Here is a 19024-nt window from a genome sequence, read left to right on the forward strand (position 1 = left end):
CTCGGTCCCAGACACCCACACACAAGCACCAGTCTCTCCCCTGGTACACTTACCGCCCCTCTAGCCTGTCTCCTAGGTTGTGCGTCCACAATGGCTTCCCTATTCTCTACAGAGTGAACTACTTTTTGTTCAGGGCCCATAGGGCAACCGTACGAGTGTTGAGCTCGCCCATAGGGCTCTGGTCAAAAGTAGGGCACTCTATAGGGAGCCATTGTGGACGATTACTTTAGTCAATCTTTCTGGACACAGGTCTTCCTCACAGCCAGCTGGAAGTTTACAGAACAGCGCCAACACTAGCTGACCTCCGTCTCAGCATAGTGATAGGAGGATTTATGCCGGCTCTCTAGTTTTTTTAAATTTTTATATGTGGGTCTTCGCAACCACACACCTGCTTCACTCTCTCTCAGTACTCTCATCAACACACCACCTGCTTCACTCTCTCAGTACTATCATCAACACACCACCTGCTTCACTCTCTCAGTACTCTCATCAACACATCACCTGCTTCACTCTCTCAGTACTCTCATCAACACACCACCTGCTTCACTCTCTCAGTACTATCATCAACACATCACCTGCTTCACTCTCTCAGTACTCTCATCAACACACCACCTGCTTCACTCTCTCAGTATCATCAACACATCACCTGCTTCACTCTCTCAGTACTATCATCAACACATCACCTGCTTCACTCTCTCAGTACTATCATCAACACACCACCTGCTTCACTCTCTCAGTACTCTCATCAACACATCACCTGCTTCACTCTCTCAGTACTCTCATCAACACATCACCTGCTTCACTCTCTCATCATCAACACACCACCTGCTTCACTCTCTCAGTACTCTCATCAACACATCACCTGCTTCACTCTCTCAGTACTATCATCACACCACCTGCTTCACTCTCTCAGTACTATCATCACACCACCTGCTTCACTCTCTCAGCACTATCATCAACACACCACCTGCTTCACTCTCTCAGTACTATCATCAACACACCACCTGCTTCACTCTCTCAGTACTATCATCAACACACCACCTGCTTCACTCTCTCAGTACTCTCATCAACACACCACCTGCTTCTCTCTCTCTCAGCACTATCATCACACCACCTGCTTCACTCTCTCAGTACTATCATCACACCTCCTGCTTCACTCTCTCAGTACTATCATCACACCACCTGCTTCACTCTCTCAGCACTATCATCAACACACCACCTGCTTCACTCTCTCAGTACTCTCATCAACACATCACCTGCTTCACTTCTCTCAGCACTATCATCACACCACCTCTCTCAGTACTCTCATCAACACATCACCTGCTTCACTCTCTCAGCACTATCAACACACCACCTGCTTCACTCTCTCAGTACTCTCAACACACCACCTGCTTCACTCTCTCAGTACTATCATCAACACATCACCTGCTTCACTCTCTCAGTACTCTCATCAACACATCACCTGCTTCACTCTCTCAGCACTATCATCAACACACCACCTGCTTCACTCTCTCTCAGTACTCTCAACACACCACCTGCTTCACTCTCTCAGTACTCTCATCAACACACCACCTGCTTCACTCTCTCAGTACTATCATCAACACACCACCTGCTTCACTCTCTCAGTACTCTCATCAACACATCACCTGCTTCACTCTCTCAGCACTATCATCACACCACCTGCTTCACTCTCTCAGTACTCTCATCAACACATCACCTGCTTCACTCTCTCAGTCAGCACTCACACCATCTATCATCAACACACCACCTGCTTCACTCTCTCAGTACTATCATCAAACACCACCTGCTTCACACCTGCTTCACCTGCTTCACACTCTCAATACTCTCATCAACACACCACCTGCTTCACTCTCTCAGCACTATCATCAACACACCACCTGCTTCACTCTCTCAGCACTATCATCAACACACCACCTGCTTCACTCTCTCAGTGCTATCATCAACACACCACCTGCTTCAGTCCTCTCTCAGCTTCACTCTCTCAGTCTATCAACACACCACCTGCTTCACTCTCTCAGTGCTATCATCAACACACCACCTGCTTCACTCTCTCAGTACTCTCATCAACACACCGCCTGCTTCACTCTCTCTCAGTACTCTCATCAACACACCACCTGCTTCACTCGCTCTCAGTACTATCATCAACACACCACCTGCTTCACTCTCTCAGCACTATCATCAACACACCACCTGCTTCACTCTCTCAGTGCTATCATCAACACACCACCTGCTTCACTCTCTCAGTCCTCTCATCAACACACCACCTGCTTCACTCTCTCAGTACTATCAACACACCACCTGCTTCACTCTCTCAGTGCTATCATCAACACACCACCTGCTTCACTCTCTCAGTACTCTCATCAACACACCGCCTGCTTCACTCTCTCTCAGTACTCTCATCAACACACCACCTGCTTCACTCGCTCTCAGTACTATCATCAACACACCACCTGCTTCACTCTCTCAGCACTATCATCAACACACCACCTGCTTCACTCTCTCAGTACTCTCAACACACCACCTCCTTCACTCTATCAACAACTATAGATTTTTGGGCTCATGCATTATTTCCAAGCTGCTGAAATAAATATACTAAAATATATATTTTTCATATCTTAAAAAAAATACAAACTGTTTTAGTGTGGGGGAAAATAACCAGGTTCTATTTTGTATTAGTGTATTTAATATCAGACATTACTGTAGTGTGATTGTGTACAGGGATCCACCCTCCCTTATCTGATTTTACATTTGAAATATTGAGGACTCTTGCTGCTGATTGGGTCTGAGAAGGAAAGCGGGCTGGCCCAGGGCTGTTGCTATGGGGATTGTCCCAGCAACCACTAGCCGTAGTGGAAACGGAACAAAATGGAGGGTGGTTGGGAAGGAGCGGGCGGCGCTGCGTTCTGGTTTCAACTTTAAAAACATGAGCGCAGGTGCTTCATGACAAACCTTACTAGCATGTTTGGCTGTATCATGTTTCTTTGGCACTGTATTTTAAATGACCGTTTTAATTTATTAAAAAATACCGAAACATTCTCAAACTTCTCGTTGTTTTCACATTTATGGAATTAATGTGTTTTTGTTGATTTGTCACAATGTATTTGTTTCATACTAGTCAACTCACAGTACAGACTTGTCACTATCTTACCAGCATTAGTTACTGAGTGTGTTGTTGAGTCGACGTTAAGTGTGTGGTTGTATGTTAATATAAAATGTTTAGTTTGATCGAGATGGTGTCGGACAACCTATAGACCTGATGTCTGACCTTATCTTTTTCCCTTCCCATAATTGTGTCGACTGACACACACTGCCATTCACCCAGGCAGGTCTTGCAGGTTTTTGCTCAAACCCTAATCTAGAGCACCTGATTCTAATTAGAGGTTGACTGATTAATCGGAATGGCCGATTTAATTAGGGCCGAGTTCAAGTTTTCATAACAATCGTAAATCAGTATTTTGGGTGCCGATTTTGCAAAACTTTTTTTTAGATTTATTTTAAATTTTTAAATACCTTTTTTTCATTTAACTAGGCAAGTCAGTTAAACACATTCTTATGTTCAATGAGGGCCTAGGAACGGTCGGTTAACTGCCTTGTACAGGGGCAGAAAGACAGATTTTCACCATGTCAGCTCGGGGGATCCAACCTTGCAACCTTACAGTTAACTAGTCCAATGCTCTAACCACCTGCCTCTCGTTGCACTCCACAAGGAGACTGCCTGTTATGCGAACGCAGAAGAAGCCAAGGTAAGTTGCTAGCAAGCATTAAACTTATCTTATAAAAAACAGTCAATCAATCAATCATAATCACTAGTTATAACTACACAGGGTTGATGATATTACTAGTTTATCTAGCGTGTCCTGTGTTGCATATAATCAATGCAACGCTGGGTGATTTAACAAAAGCTAATTTGTGAAAAAAGCACAATCGTTGGACGACTGTACCTAACCATAAACACCAATGCCTTTCTTAAAATCAATACACAGAAGTATATATTTTTAAACCTGCATATTTAGCTAAAAGAAATCTAGTTTAGCAGGCAATATTAACCAGGTGAAATTGTTATTTCTCTTGCGTCCATTGCACGCAGAGTCAGGGGAAAATGCAACCGTTTGGGCAGCCTGGCTCATTGCGAACTAATTTGCCAGATTTTTACATAATTATGACATAACATTGAAGGATGTGCTATTTAACAAGAATATTTAGGTTTATGGATGGCACCTGTTAGACAAAATACCGAATGGTTCCGTATTTCACTGAAATAATAAACGTTTTGTTTTCGAAATGATAGTTTCCGGATTCGACCATATTAATGACATAAGGCTCGTATTTCTGTGTGTTATGTTATAATTAAGTCTATGATTTGATAGAGCAGTCTGACTGAGCGGTGGTAGGCAGCAGCAGGCTCGTAAGCATTCATTCAAACAGCACTTTCGTGCGTTTTGCCAGCAGCTCTTCGCAAGCACAGCGCTGTTTATGACTTCAAGCCTATCAGCCTAATGGCTGGTGTAACCAATGTGAAATGGCTAGCTAGTTAGTGGGGGGCGCGCTAATAGCGTTTCAAACGTCACTCGCTCCGAGACTTGAAGTAGGTGTTCCCCTTGGGTAACGCTGCTTCGATTGTGGCTGTTGTCGATTGTGTTTCTGGTTCGAGCCCAGGTAGGAGCTAGGAGAGGGACGGAAGCTATACTGTTACACTGGCAATACTTAAGTGCCTATAAGAACATCCAATAGCCAAAGGTATATGAAATACAAATGGTAGCGAGAAATAGTCCTATAGATATTATATTAACTACAACTTAAAACTTCTTACCTGGGAATATTGAAGACTCATGTTAAAAGGAACCACCAGCTTTCATATGTTCTCATGTTCTGAGCAAGGAACTTAAATGCTAGCTTTTTTACATGGCACATATTGCACTTTTACTTCTCCAACTCTTTGTTTTTGCATTATTTAAACCAAATTGAACATGTTTCATTATTTATTTGAGGCTAAATAGATTTTTATTGATGTATTATATTAAGTTAAAATAAGTGTTCATTAAGTAAATAAATACATTTTTAAAATCGGCCGATTTTTAATCGGTATCGGCTTTTTTGGTCCTCCAATAATCGGTATCGGCGTTGAAAAATCATAATCGGTCGACCTCTAATTCTAATAATTAGCTGGTTGGTAAACTGAATCAGGTTAGTTAGAGCTGGGGTTGAAAATAACCTACAGGAGGGTAGTTCTCCAGGAACAGGGTTGGAGAGCCCTGACGTAGGGAATAGGGTGAAGTTTGCCTTCAGTATGTGCATCCCAACTAGAACCCTGTTGCCTTCGCATCCCAACTAGAACCCTGTTGCCTTCGCATCCCAACTAGAACCCTGTTGCCTTCGCATCCCAACTAGAACCCTGTTGCCTTCGCATCCCAACTAGAACCCTGTTGCCTTCGCATCCCAACTAGAACCCTGTTGCCTTCGCATCCCAACTAGAACCCTGTTGCCTTCGCATCCCAACTAGAACCCTGTTGCCTTCGCATCCCAACTAGAACCCTGTTGCCTTCGCATCCCAACTAGAACCCTGTTGCCTTCGCATCCCAACTAGAACCCTGTTGCCTTCGCATCACTAGAACATACTAGAACCCTGTTGCCTTCGCATCCCAACTAGAACCCTGTTGCCTTCGCATCACAACTAGAACCCTGTTGCCTTCGCATCACAACTAGAACCCTGTTGCCTTCGCATCACAACTAGAACCCTGTTGCCTTCGCATCACAACTAGAACCCTGTTGCCTTCGCATCACAACTAGAACCCTGTTGCCTTCGCATCACAACTAGAACCCTGTTGCCGACGCATCCCAACTAGAACCCTGTTGCCGACGCATCCCAACTAGAACCCTGTTGCCGACGCATCCCAACTAGAACCCTGTTGCCGACGCATCCCAACTAGAACCCTGTTGCCTACAAAGTGCACTACTTTTGTCCAGAGACCTAAGGGTAGTAGTGCCTTTTCCTTCACATTTCTCAATAGTTGGTATTCAGACAAACTATATATATATATATATATATATAAACAACACCTCCACTTCACTGATCCTCAACACACAGGCCCCACAAGGGTGCGTGATCAGCCCCCTCCTGTACTCCCTGTTCACCCATGACTGTATGGCAACACACGCCTCCAACTCAATCATTAAATTTGCAGACGACACAACAGTAGTAGACCTGATTACCAACAATGATGAGACAGCGTACAGGGAGAAGGTGAGGACCCTGGGAGTGTTGTGCCTGGGGGAAAAAAACTCTCACTCAACAAAATAAAGGAGATGATCGTGGACTTCAGGAAACAGCAGAGGGTACACCCTCCTATCTACATCGACGGGACAGCAGTGGAGAAGGTCGAGAGTAGGTAGCCATGTAGGCAGTAGGTAGCCATGTAGGTAGCCATGTAGGCAGTAGGTAGCCATGTAGGCAGTAGGTAGCCATGTCGGCAGTAGGTAGCCATGTAGGCAGTAGGTAGCCATGTAGGCAGTAGGTAGCCATGTAGGTAGCCATGTAGGCAGTAGGTAGCCATGTAGGCAGTAGGTAGCCATGTCGAGAGTAGGTAGCCATGTAGGCAGTAGGTAGCCATGGAGGCAGTAGGTAGCCATGTCGAGAGTAGTTAGCCATGTAGGTAGACATGATGGCAGTAGGTAGCCATGTAGGCAGCATTTAGAGAGGTGTAGGCTGTAGGTAGCCATGTAGGCAGTAGGTAGCCATGTAGGCAGCATTTAGCCATGTAGGCAGTAGGTAGCCATGTAGGTAGTAGGTAGCCATGTCGAGAGTATGTAGCCATGTCGAGAGTATGTAGCCATGTAGGTAGCCATGTAAGCAGTAGGTAGCCATGTAAGCAGTAGGTGGCAATGTAAGCAGTAGGCAGCCGTGCAAGCAGTAGTTAGCCATGTAAGCAGTAGGTGGCAATGTAGGCATCATTTAGCCATGTAGGCAGTAGGTAGCCATGTCGAGAGTATGTAGCCATGTAGGTAGCCATGTAAGCAGTAGGTAGCCATGTAAGCAGTAGGTGGCAATGTAAGCAGTAGGCAGCCATGTAGGTAGCTATGTAAGCAGTAGGTAGGTAGCCATGTAGGTAGCAATGTAGGTGGTCATGTAGGCAGTATGTAGCCATGTAGGTAGCCATGTAGGCAGTATGTAACCATGTAGGTAGCCATGTAGGCTGTATGTAGCCATGTAGGCTGTATGTAGCCATGTAGGCAGTAGGTAGCCATGTAGGTAGCCATGTAGGTAGCCATGTAGGTAGCCATGTAGGTAGCCATGTGGGCAGCAGGTACCCATGTAGGCAGTAGGTAGCCATGTAGGTAGCCATGTGGGCAGCAGGTACCCATGTAGCCAGCCATGTAGGTAGCCATGTCGGCAGTAGGTAGCCATGTAAGCAGTAGGTAGCCATGTAAGCAGTAGGTAGCCATGTAGATAGCAATGTAGGTGGTCATGTAGGCAGCAGGTAGCCATGTAGGCAGTATGTAGCCATGTAGGCAGTATGTAGCCATGTAGGCAGTATGTAGCCATGTAGGTAGCCATGTAGCCATGTAGGCAGTAGGTAGCCATGTAGGTAGCCATGTAGGCAGTATGTAGCCATGTAGGCAGCCATGTGGGCAGCAGGTACCCATGTAGGCAGTAGGTAGCCATGTAGGTAGCCATGTGGGCAGCAGGTACCCATGTAGGCAGTAGGTAGCCATGTAGGTAGCCATGTAGGCAGTAGGTAGCCATGTAGGCAGTATGTAGCAATGTAAAGAGTAGTTAGCCTTGTAGGCAGTAGGTAGCCATGTAGGTAGCCATGTAGGTAGCCATGTAGGTAGCCATGTAGGTAGTAGGTAGCCATGTAGGCAGTAGGTAGCCATGTAGGTAGTCATGTAGGCAGTAGGTAGCCATGTAGGCAGTAGGTAGCCATGTAGGTAGCCATGTAGGCAGTAGGTAACCACGTCGGTAGCCATGTAGGCAGTATGTAGCCATGTAGGCAGTATGTAGCCATGTAGGCAGTAGGTAGCCATGTAGGCAGTAGGTAGCCATGTGGGACTCCAAGCCAAACAAACATTCCTCTACCAAAGATGGTTGATAAAATAAGATGTCCCACTCAGGTCGTTTACCACTGAAAGAAATGGTCAGTTCCGGTCTGCTTAATGGGGTGGGTCTCCCATAGCCACCAATGCATTAGCTAGCTGGGTTTGGTCTGCTTAGTTAATTGACTGTATATGAACCAGAACAAATTAGGGAGTGGGATGTCTCGCTTCAGTTTCTTCTTTATCCACCCCCAATCCGCAAGGTCTCTGGGTTCATCAGTCTGTGTGTGTGTGTGTGTGTGTGTGTGTGTGTGTGTGTACTGTGTGATAGGGTTGGCTGCATTGTTGTTGAAACATGCACATGGCTGCTGCCTGTTTTTGTATGGACCATGTGCCTGCTACCACGTGTCCTAGCCCCCGCCACCCATCCTCTACCCTGGTCCTTTGTTTAGCTAACCCACATATGAATAGACCAGAACATGAATAGACCCTTAACCCCCTTTTCTTGTGGCAACAGGTCACAAAACTTGCTGCAGTGATGGCACACTGCGGTATTTCAACCAGTAGATATGGGAGTCTATCAATATTGGGTTTGTTTTCAAATTCTTTGTGGATCTGTGTAATCTGAGGGAAATATGTGTCTCTACGGTCATACATTGGGCAGGAGGTTAGGAAGTGCAGCTCAGTTTCCACCTCATTTTGTGGGCAGTGAGCACATAGCCTGTCTTCTCTTGAGAGCCATGTCTGTCTACGGCGGCCTTTCTCAATAGCAAGGCTATGCTCACTGAGTCTGTACATAGTCAAAGCTTTCCTTAAGTTTGGGTCAGTCACAGTGGTCAGGTACTCTGCCACTTTGTACTCTCTGTTTAGGGCCAAATAGCATTCTAGTTTGATCATTTTTTTTGTTAATTATTTCCAATGTGTAAAGTCATCTTTTTGTTTACTCATGATTTGGTTGGGTCTAATTGTGTTACTGTCCTGGGACTTTGTGTGGTCTGCTTATGTTTGTGAACAGAGTCCCAGGACTAGCTTTCTTAGGGGACTCTTCTCCAGGTTCATCTCTCTGTAGGTGATGGCTTTGTTATGGAAGGTTTGGGAATCACATTTTTTAGGTGGTTGTAGAATTTAAGGGCTCTTTTCTGGATTTTGATCATTAGCGGGTATCGGCCTAATTCTGCTCTTCATACATTATTTTCCCGTTCCCGGACATTTCTGGGAGGAATGACCATAGCCATCACCCTCCGATCCAACAGGTCCCAGACATTTCTGGGAGGAATGACCATAGCCCTCACCCTCCGATCCAACAGGTCCCAGACATTTCTGGGAGGAATGACCATAGCCCTCACCCTCCGATCCAACAGGTCCCAGACATTTCTGGGAGGAATGACCATAGCCCTCACCCTCCGATCCAATGATGTCATTCGGAAACATAATGTTAACTTTCAGTACTATGCAGATGACACACAGCTGTACAATGAAACATGGTGAAGCCCCGAAATGTCCTGTGTTTCAGACATAAGGAAGTGGATGGCTTCAAATGTCCTTCTGTAGCACAGTTGGTAGAGCATGGCGCTTGTAACGCCAGGGTAGTGGGTTCGATTCCCGGGACCACCCATACGTAGAATGTATGCACACATGACTGTAAGTCGCTTTGGATAAAAGCGTCTGCTAAATGGCATATATATTTAAACTCGGACAAAACAGAGATGCTTGTTCTTGGTCCCAAGAAACAAAAAGATCTTCTGTTGAATCTGACAGATCATCTTGATGGTTGTACACTCGTCTCAAATAAAACTGTGAAGGACCTCAGCGTTTCTCTGGACCCTGATCTCTTTATTCACAAACATATCAAGACTGTTTCAAGGACAGCTTTTTCCATAACATTGCAAAAATCAGAAACTTTGTCCTAAAATCATACAGAAAAATGTATCCATGCTTTTGTCATTTCTAGGTTAGACTATTGCAATGCTCTACTTTTCGGCTACCCGGGTAAAGCACTAAATAAACTTCAGTTAGTGCTAAACACAGCTGCTAGAATCTTGACTAGAACTAAACAATTTGATCATATTACTCCAGTGCTAGCCTCTCTACACTGGCTTCCTGTTAAGGCAAGGGCTGATTCCAAGGTTCGCTAACCTACAAAGCATTACCTATCTTTCTGATTTGGTCCTGCCGTACATACCTACACGTACGCTACGGTCACAAGACGCAGGCCTCCTTACTGTCCCTAGAATTTCTAAGCAAACAGCTGGAGGCAGGGCTTTCAATTCAATTTCAATTCAATTCAAGGGCTTTATTGGCATGGGAAACATGTGTTAACATTGCCAAAGCAAGTGAGGTAGACAACATACAAAGTGAATATATAAAGTGAAAAACAACAAAAATGAACAGTAAACATTACACATACAGAAGTTTCAAAACAGTAGACATTACAAATGTCTTATATATATATACACAATGTACAATGTACAAATAGTTAAAGGACACAAGATAAAATAAATAAGCATAAATATTCTCCTTTAGAGCTCCATTTTTATGGTCTGCCTATTCATGTGAGAGACGCAGACTCGGTCTCAACCTTTTAAGTCTTTATTGAAGACTCATCTCTTCAGTAGGTCCTATGATTGAGTGTAGTCTGGCCCAGGAGTGTGAAGGTGAACGGAAAGCCACTGGAGCAATGAACCACCCTTGCTGTCTCTGCCTGGCCGGTTCCCCTCTCTCCACTGGGATTCTCTGGCTCAAACCCTATTACGGGGGCTGAGTCGCTGGCTTACTGGTCCTCTTCCATGCCATCCCTAGGAGGGGTGCATCAATTGAGTGGGTTGAGTCACTGATGTGATCTTCCTGTCCATGTTGGCGCCTGTTGCACCCTCTACAACCACTGTGATTATTATTATTTGACCCTGCTCGTCATCTATGAACATCTTGGCCATGTTCTGTTATAATCTCCACCCGGCCCAGCCAGAAGATGACTGATCACCCCTCAGAGCCTGGTTCCTCTCTAGGTTCAGGCCTTTGTAGGGAGTTTTAGTAGTGGGGGTTGGTCCTGTTGCTCTGCTCTCTTTCTCCCTCCATAAGCAGTGGATCTGGTCTACTTTGTTCATTGAACCATAAAATACAGGGGAAAAAATAAGTGGGGTGTCTCGCTTCCTCTTCAGTCGCTAACAGTTTACGGGAGTAAAACTACTCATTTTTTTTTTTTAGGTACAGAAGCTTTTAGATAACTATAATTTTCGTATTTTTAGGTAAAGAGGAGACTTTCAGTTTCTCTTATTTAATACAGCAATACAGCATAGCATAAATTACAACCGTTTTTCTCAACAAAATACTTCCAAAGAATCTTTCAGGGAAATATTTTGTGAATTTCAATTTACAATTTACAATACATTCATATTTTAAATACACATTGTAAATATAACAAAAATATATTTATTTTTTAAAGAAACCCAAAATACTTAGAATTGATAATAGAATTTAACAAATGGAGCATACAGTCTAAACACAGTTTGAGTTTAAAAGATTTGAGTTTAAAAGTCATGACGGGAACTTGAGGACATCCAAAGTTTAGACATCTGACAGAAAGACAGCCATCATACAGACAGCTGACAGAACGACAGCCATCATTCAGACAGCTGACAGAAAGACAGCCATCATTCAGACAGCTGACAGAACGACAGCCATCATTCAGACAGCTGACAGAATGACAGCCATCATTCAGACAGCTGACAGAAAGACAGCCATCATTCAGACAGCTGACAGAAAGACAGCCATCATTCAGACAGCTGACAGAAAGACAGCCATCATTCAGACAGCTGACAGAACGACAGCCATCATTCAGACAGCTGACAGAAAGACAGCCATCATTCAGACAGCTGACAGAAAGACAGCCATCATTCAGACAGCCGTAATCATCTTAAAGTGACAAGTAGAGGCTACTAAGAATGTGCACATAGATATATACTAAACAGAAATATAAACGCAACATGTAAAGTCTTTGTCCCGTCTTTCATGAGCTGAAATAAAACATCCCAGAAATGTTCCATACGCACAGAAAGCTTATCTCAAATGTGTTTACATCGCTGTTAGTGCGCGTTTCTCCTTTGCCAAGATAATCCATCCACCTGACAGGTGTGGCATATCAAAAAGCTGATTAAACAACATGATCATTACACAGGTGCACCTTGTGCTGGGGACAATAAAATGCCACTCTAAAAATGTGCAGTTTTGTCATCCAACACAATGCCACAGATGTCTCAAGTTTTAAGGGAGCGTGCAATTGGCATGCTGACTGCAGGAATGTCCACCAGAGCTGTTGCCAGATAATTGAATGTTCATTTCTCTACCATAAGCCGCTTCCAACGTCATTTTAAAGAATTTGGTCCAACTGTACGTCCAACTGGCCTCACAACCACAGAGCACGTGCATGGCGTCGTGTGCGTAAGCGGTTTGCTGATGTCAACGTTGTGAACAGAGTGCTTCATGGTGGTGGTGGGGTAATGGTTTGGGCAGGCTTAAACTACGTACAATATTTTATATTATTGATGCCAATTTGAATGCACAGAAATACCGTAACGATATCCCGAGGCCCATGAAATACAGTAACGATATCCCGAGGCCCATGAAATACAGTAACGATATCCCGCGGCCCATGAATTACCGTAACGATATCCCGAGGCCCATGAATTAACCTAACGATATCCCGAGGCCCATAAATTACCGTAACGATATCCCGAGGCCCATGAATGACCGTAACGATATCCCGAGGCCCATGAATTACCGTAACGATATCCCGCGGCCCATGAAATACCGTAACGATATCCCGAGGCCCATGAAATACCGTAACGATATCCCGCGGCCCATGAATTACCGTAACGATATCCCGAGGCCCATGAATTACCGTAACCATATCCCGAGGCCCATGAAATACCGTAACGATATCCCGAGGCCCATGAATTACCGTAACGATATCCCGAGGCCCATGAATTACCGTAACGATATCCCGAGGCCCATGAATTACCGTAACGATATCCAGAGGCCCATGAATTACCGTAACTATATCCCGAGGCCCATGAATTACCGTAACGATATCCCGAGGCCCATGAATTACCGTAACGATATCCCGAGGCCCATGAATTACCGTAACGATATCCCGAGGCCCATGAATTACCGTAACGATATCCCGCGGCCCATGAAATACCGTAACGATATCCCGAGGCCCATGAATTACCGTGACTATATCCCGAGGCCCATGAAATACCGTAACGATATCCAGAGGCCCATGAATTACCGTGACTATATCCAGAGGCCCATGAATTACCGTAACGATATCCCGAGGCCCATGAAATACCGTAACGATATCCAGAGGCCCATGAATTACCGTAACGATATCCAGAGGCCCATGAATTACCGTAACGATATCCAGAGGCCCATGAAATACCGTAACGATATCCCGAGGCCCATGAATTACCGTGACTATATCCCGAGGCCCATGAAATACCGTAACGATATCCAGAGGCCCATGAATTACAGTAACGATATCCAGAGGCCCATGAATTACCGTAACGATATCCCGAGGCCCATGAATTACCGTAACGATATCCCGCGGCCCATGAAATAACGTAACGATATCCCGCGGCCCATTTTCTTTTAAAGGTATTCTCAGTCGTGAATTTATTTAAAATGGACTGATTTCCACATATGAAATGTAACTCGGTAAAATTGTTGAACTTATATTTTTTTGTTCAGTATAAAAATCCTCTTTTACTTTGTACAGACACATACAATTCCCTATGTAGTGCACTACTTTTGACCAAAGCCACTGGTCAAAAGTAGTGCACTTCATAGGGAATAGGGTGCCATGTCAGACAACACTGACACTGTAGTTTGGTGTGGTCCATAGATTAGTAGTGATTGGTTCCAGTGTTGTTATGACGACGAGGGAAACCGTAATGATTATGTGGGAGTCCAACAAACTCGTTTTCTGGTATTTTATTCGAATCCCCCATTAGCTGTTGCTATAGCAGCAGACACTCTTCCTGGGGTTCCACACAACACATAATTACAGAACATGAATAGACAAGAACAGCTCAAGGACAGAACTATATCAATATAAAAAAGGCTAAATACATCAGTATATCTGTTTATATCCCACATTCCTCCAGCCGTCATCTCTCTACAGAGTTCACTATAACATAGTATTCTATCATAGATGGATATAACGAGTCCAAACCAGTTGTCTTCCTGACGGAGTGACGAACAGAATGCACCAACCCAAACTAACCCGCCCACTAACCCACCCAACACAACCCCCCCACCGACCAACCCCCCACCGACCAACCCAAACTAACCCGCCCACTAACCAACCCAACACAACCCACTTGTTCAATGTGAGATCAACTTGCTCTGGACCCAGTGTCTTGTTGATTTACAGTAACACCATTGTCTTAGGTCAGATAGCGTGTCGATTCTGCCTACAGGGGACGAGAGTCGCGTAGGAGTGGTACCATTCCGATGTAGACAGCGACTCACACCGTCATTAAAGACTGTCAGTATAGACAGTATACAGCTAGAGAAAAACACTGGGATAAAAACACAGAAAACCCTCAAATCTAAAGAGGCTGAGACTCTGAGCATGGAAATGTCTGCCCGTCTGTCTGTCTGTCTGTCTGTCTGTCTGTCTGCCCGTCTGTCTGCCTGCCTGAAATGTCTGTCTGTCTGCCCGTCTGTCTGCCTGCCTGTCTGTCTGCCTGTCTGCCCTCCATACTGGAGCAGTTGTATAGAGGATGAAGGGAGTGTCCTGGACACCTGGGATGCATCCTAAATGGCAATCTATTCCCTTTATAAAGAAATATCTTATTTTAAAGTATTTTTTCCCTTTTGAAAAATTGTAGTGCACTATAGAAGGGAATAAGGTGCCATTTGGGACACAAACAGGATCCATCTGTTTTGCCATCTAGGGGCGGCAGGTGGTTAGAGTGTAGAGGCGGCAGGGTAGCCTAGTGGTTAGAGTGTAGAGGTGGCAGGTAGCCTAGTGGTTAGAGTGTAGAGGTGGCAGGGTAGCCTAGTGGTTAGAGTGTAGAGGTGGCAGGTAGCCTAGTGGTTAGAGTGTAGAGGTGGCAGGTAGCCTAGTGGTTAGAGTGTAGAGGTGGCAGGTAGCCTAGTGGTTAGAGTGTAGGGACAGCAGGTAGCCTAGTGGTTAGAGTGTAGAGGTGGCAGGTAGCCTAGTGGTTAGAGTGTAGAGGAGGCAGGGTAGCCTAGTGGTTAGAGTGTAGAGGTGGCAGGTAGCCTAGTGGTTAGAGTGTAGGGACGGCAGGTAGCCTAGTGGTTAGAGTGTAGGGACGGCAGGTAGCCTAGTGGTTAGAGTGTAGGGACGGCAGGTAGCCTAGTGGTTAGAGTGTAGAGGAGGCAGGTAGTCTAGTGGTTAGAGTGTAGAGGTGGCAGGTAGCCTAGTGGTTAGAGTGTAGAGGTGGCAGGTAGCCTAGTGGTTAGAGTGTAGAGGAGGCAGGTAGCCTAGTGGTTAGAGTGTAGAGGTGGCAGGTAGCCTAGTGGTTAGAGTGTAGAGGTGGCAGGTAGCCTAGTGGTTAGAGTGTAGAGGAGGCAGGTAGCCTAGTGGTTAGAGTGTAGAGGTGGCAGGTAGCCTAGTGGTTAGAGTGTAGAGGAGGCAGGTAGCCTAGTGGTTAGAGTGTAGAGGTGGCAGGTAGCCTAGTGGTTAGAGTGTAGAGGTGGCAGGTAGCCTAGTGGTTAGAGTGTAGAGGAGGCAGGTAGCCTAGTGGTTAGAGTGTAGAGGTGGCAGGTAGCCTAGTGGTTAGAGTGTAGAGGAGGCAGGTAGCCTAGTGGTTAGAGTGTAGAGGTGGCAGGTAGCCTAGTGGTTAGAGTGTAGAGGTGGCAGGTAGCCTCGTGGTTAGAGTGTAGAGGTGGCAGGTAGCCTAGTGGTTAGAGTGTAGAGGAGGCAGGTAGTCTAGTGGTTAGAGTGTAGAGGTGGCAGGTAGCCTAGTGGTTAGAGTGTAGGGAGGCAGGTAGCCTGGTGGTTAGAGTGTAGAGGTGGCAGGTAGCCTAGTGGTTAGAGTGTAGAGGTGGCAGGTAGCCTCGTGGTTAGAGTGTAGAGGTGGCAGGTAGCCTAGTGGTTAGAGTGTAGAGGAGGCAGGTAGTCTAGTGGTTAGAGTGTAGAGGTGGCAGGTAGCCTCGTGGTTAGAGTGTAGGGACGGCAGGTAGCCTGGTGGTTAGAGTGTAGAGGTGGCAGGTAGCCTAGTGGTTAGAGTGTAGAGGCGGCAGGTAGCCTAGTGGTTAGAGTGTAGAGGTGGCAGGTAGCCTAGTGGTTAGAGTGTAGAGGCGGCAGGTAGCCTAGTGGTTAGAGTGTAGGGACGGCAGGTAGCCTAGTGGTTAGAGTGTAGGGACGGCAGGTAGCCTAGTGGTTAGAGTGTAGAGGAGGCAGGTAGTCTAGTGGTTAGAGTGTAGAGGTGGCAGGTAGCCTAGTGGTTAGAGTGTAGAGGTGGCAGGTAGCCTCGTGGTTAGAGTGTAGAGGTGGCAGGTAGCCTAGTGGTTAGAGTGTGGAGGAGGCAGGTAGTCTAGTGGTTAGAGTGTAGAGGTGGCAGGTAGCCTAGTGGTTAGAGTGTAGAGGTGGCAGGTAGCCTAGTGGTTAGAGTATAGAGGAGGCAGGTAGCCTAGTGGTTAGAGTGTAGAGGTGGCAGGTAGCCTAGTGGTTAGAGTGTAGAGGTGGCAGGTAGCCTAGTGGTTAGAGTGTAGAGGTGGCAGGTAGCCTAGTGGTTAGAGTGTAGAGGAGGCAGGTAGTCTAGTGGTTAGAGTGTAGAGGAGGCAGGTAGCCTAGTGGTTAGAGTGTAGAGGTGGCAGGTAGCCTAGTGGTTAGAGTGTAGAGGTGGCAGGTAGCCTAGTGGTTAGAGTGTAGAGGTGGCAGGTAGCCTAGTGGTTAGAGTGTAGAGGAGGCAGGTAGTCTAGTGGTTAGAGTGTAGAGGTGGCAGGTAGCCTAGTGGTTAGAGTGTAGGGACGGCAGGTAGCCTGGTGGTTAGAGTGTAGAGGTGGCAGGTAGCCTAGTGGTTAGAGTGTAGAGGTGGCAGGTAGCCTCGTGGTTAGAGTGTAGAGGTGGCAGGTAGCCTAGTGGTTAGAGTGTAGAGGAGGCAGGTAGTCTAGTGGTTAGAGTGTAGAGGTGGCAGGTAGCCTCGTGGTTAGAGTGTAGGGACGGCAGGTAGCCTGGTGGTTAGAGTGTAGAGGTGGCAGGTAGCCTGGTCGTTAGAGTGTAGAGGTGGCAGGTAGCCTGGTGGTTAGAGTGTAGAGGTGGCAGGTAGCCTGGTGGTTAGAGTGTAGAGGTGGCAGGTAGCCTAGTGGTTAGAGTGTAGAGGTGGCAGGTAGCCTAGTGGTTAGAGTGTAGAGGTGGCAGGTAGCCTAGTGGTTAGAGTGTAGAGGTGGCAGGTAGCCTAGTGGTTAGAGTGTAGGGGCGGCAGGTAGCCTAGTGGTTAGAGTGTAGGGGTGGCAGGTAGCCTAGTGGTTAGAGTGTAGAGGTGGCAGGTAGCCTAGTGGTTATAGTGTAGGGGCGGCAGGTAGCCTAGTGGTTATAGTGTAGAGGTGGCAGGTAGCCTAGTGGTTAGAGCGTTAGACTAGTAACTGAAAGGTTGCAAGATCAAATCCCTGAGCTGACAAGGTACACATCTGTCGTTCTGCCCCTGAACAAGGCAGTTAACCCACTGTTCTCCGGTAGGCTATCATAGTAAATAATAATTTATTCTTAACTGACTTGCCTAGTTAAATAAAGGTTAAATAAAAAATGTTGTGATCTGAGAGGAGAAGTATCTCCTTGCCTCAACTGTATTGGAGGACACAGTCCAAGATCCCTCCCCCCTCTGACTTTTTTCTCCAATGGGGTTTGAGAATGAGGAGAAAGAGTGCAAGAAATCAAGGGAAGATGAATTGAGAGAGTCAGGGGAAGACTGTTGAGGGGGGGTAGGTTAACCCTAGTCTCTCCCACTAGACAGCTGCTGTGAGAAGAGACTGGGTGAGGGGGGCAGGCAGGTGTTCAAGGCTTGGTCTCTGTAGGTAACGGAGGCTCTGGTGAGGCTGCTGGAGTGGGTACGATAGCTGGCGGTGTAGAGAACCAGGAGGACATGGCTGACTTAGCGCTGCTCAGAGCTCCACCCACCGACTGACCTGGAGGATGGAGACAGGAGGGATTAGATATACAGTGCATTCAGGAAGTATTCGCCTAGACCTTTTCCACATTTTGTTACATTACAGCCTTATTCTAAAATGAATTAAATATATATTTTTTCCTCAATCTACACACAATACTCCATAATGACAAAGCAATAATTAATTTATCTTTTTTTTTGTGCAAATTTATAAAATATAATAAACAGAAATATATTATTTACATAAGAATTCAGACACTTTGCTATGAGACTCGAAATTGAGTTCAGGTGCATCCTGTTTCCATTGATCATCCTTGAGATGTTTCTACAACTTGATCGAAGTCCTCCTGTGGTAAATTCAATTGATTGGACATGATTTGGAAAGGCACACACCTGTCGGTCTATATAAGGTCCCACAGTTGACAGTGCATGTCAGAGCAAAAACAAGCCATAAGGACCAAGGAATTGTCCGTAGAGCTCCGAGACAGGATTGTGTCGAGGCACAGATCTGGGGAAGGGTACCAAAACATTTCTGAAGCATTGAAGGTCCCCAAGAACACAGTGGCCTCCATCATTCTTAAATGGAAGAAGTTTGGAAACACCAAGACTCTTCCTAAAGCTGGCCGACCGGACAAACTGAGCAATCAAGGGAGAAGGGCCTTGGTCAGAGAGGTGACCAAGAACCCAATGGTCATTCTGACAGAGCTCCAGAGTTCCTCTGTGGAGATGGGAGAAATGTCCAGAAGGACAACCATCTCTGCAGCACTCCACCAATCAGGCCTTTATGGTAGAGTGACAGCCCACTTGGAGTTTGCCAATGGGCACCTAAAGGACTC

The 19024-nt window shown here is 46.0% G+C and overlaps 2 protein-coding genes and 2 long non-coding RNA genes across 70 annotated transcripts in view; 2 read left to right on the forward strand and 2 right to left on the reverse strand.

Moving 5' to 3' along the window:
- Positions 1–357: 357 nt before the first annotated feature.
- On the reverse strand, positions 358–2585 carry LOC127912923 (uncharacterized). Of its 18 annotated transcripts, none has more exons than XR_008084065.1 (9): positions 2472–2585; positions 2023–2211; positions 1825–1972; positions 1536–1609; positions 1292–1462; positions 1115–1227; positions 826–896; positions 502–720; positions 358–464 (listed from the first exon to the last, which is right to left on the reverse strand). It is a non-coding gene; the product is annotated as an uncharacterized LOC127912923 (long non-coding RNA). The 18 variants fall into 18 exon arrangements; XR_008084075.1 differs by having other exon boundaries at positions 1292–1499; XR_008084072.1 differs by having other exon boundaries at positions 1500–1609.
- LOC127912922 (uncharacterized) lies at positions 365–3062 on the forward strand. Its single transcript, XM_052484024.1, has 4 exons — positions 365–930; positions 1426–1488; positions 1602–1717; positions 2249–3062. The coding sequence occupies exons 1-4, from the start codon at positions 365–367 to the stop codon at positions 2566–2568; spliced, it is 1065 nt and encodes a 354-aa protein (XP_052339984.1). The 3' UTR covers positions 2569–3062.
- Positions 3063–15053: 11991 nt separating this feature from the next.
- LOC127912924 (uncharacterized) lies at positions 15054–17750 on the forward strand. 50 transcript variants are annotated; one of them, XR_008084102.1, is made up of 8 exons: positions 15054–15196; positions 15326–15812; positions 15909–16029; positions 16093–16707; positions 16740–16892; positions 17085–17308; positions 17341–17507; positions 17604–17750. It is a non-coding gene; the product is annotated as an uncharacterized LOC127912924 (long non-coding RNA). The 50 variants fall into 50 exon arrangements; XR_008084100.1 differs by having other exon boundaries at positions 17540–17688; XR_008084109.1 differs by lacking the exon at positions 17604–17750 and having other exon boundaries at positions 16093–16611; positions 16708–16835; positions 17092–17148; positions 17181–17308; positions 17341–17486.
- The window catches only part of LOC118378129 (late secretory pathway protein AVL9 homolog), a 39422-nt gene continuing 36860 nt past the window's right edge, over positions 16463–19024 (reverse strand). The window contains exon 16 of the mRNA XM_052484027.1: positions 16463–18207. Within this exon, the coding sequence (XP_052339987.1) occupies positions 18077–18207 (131 nt within the window). The 3' untranslated portion in view covers positions 16463–18076. The remainder of the gene's footprint in view (positions 18208–19024) is intronic.

The sequence above is a fragment of the Oncorhynchus keta genome, chromosome 28 (genome assembly GCF_023373465.1).
Source record: "Oncorhynchus keta strain PuntledgeMale-10-30-2019 chromosome 28, Oket_V2, whole genome shotgun sequence".
NCBI classification, from domain to species: domain Eukaryota; kingdom Metazoa; phylum Chordata; class Actinopteri; order Salmoniformes; family Salmonidae; genus Oncorhynchus; species Oncorhynchus keta.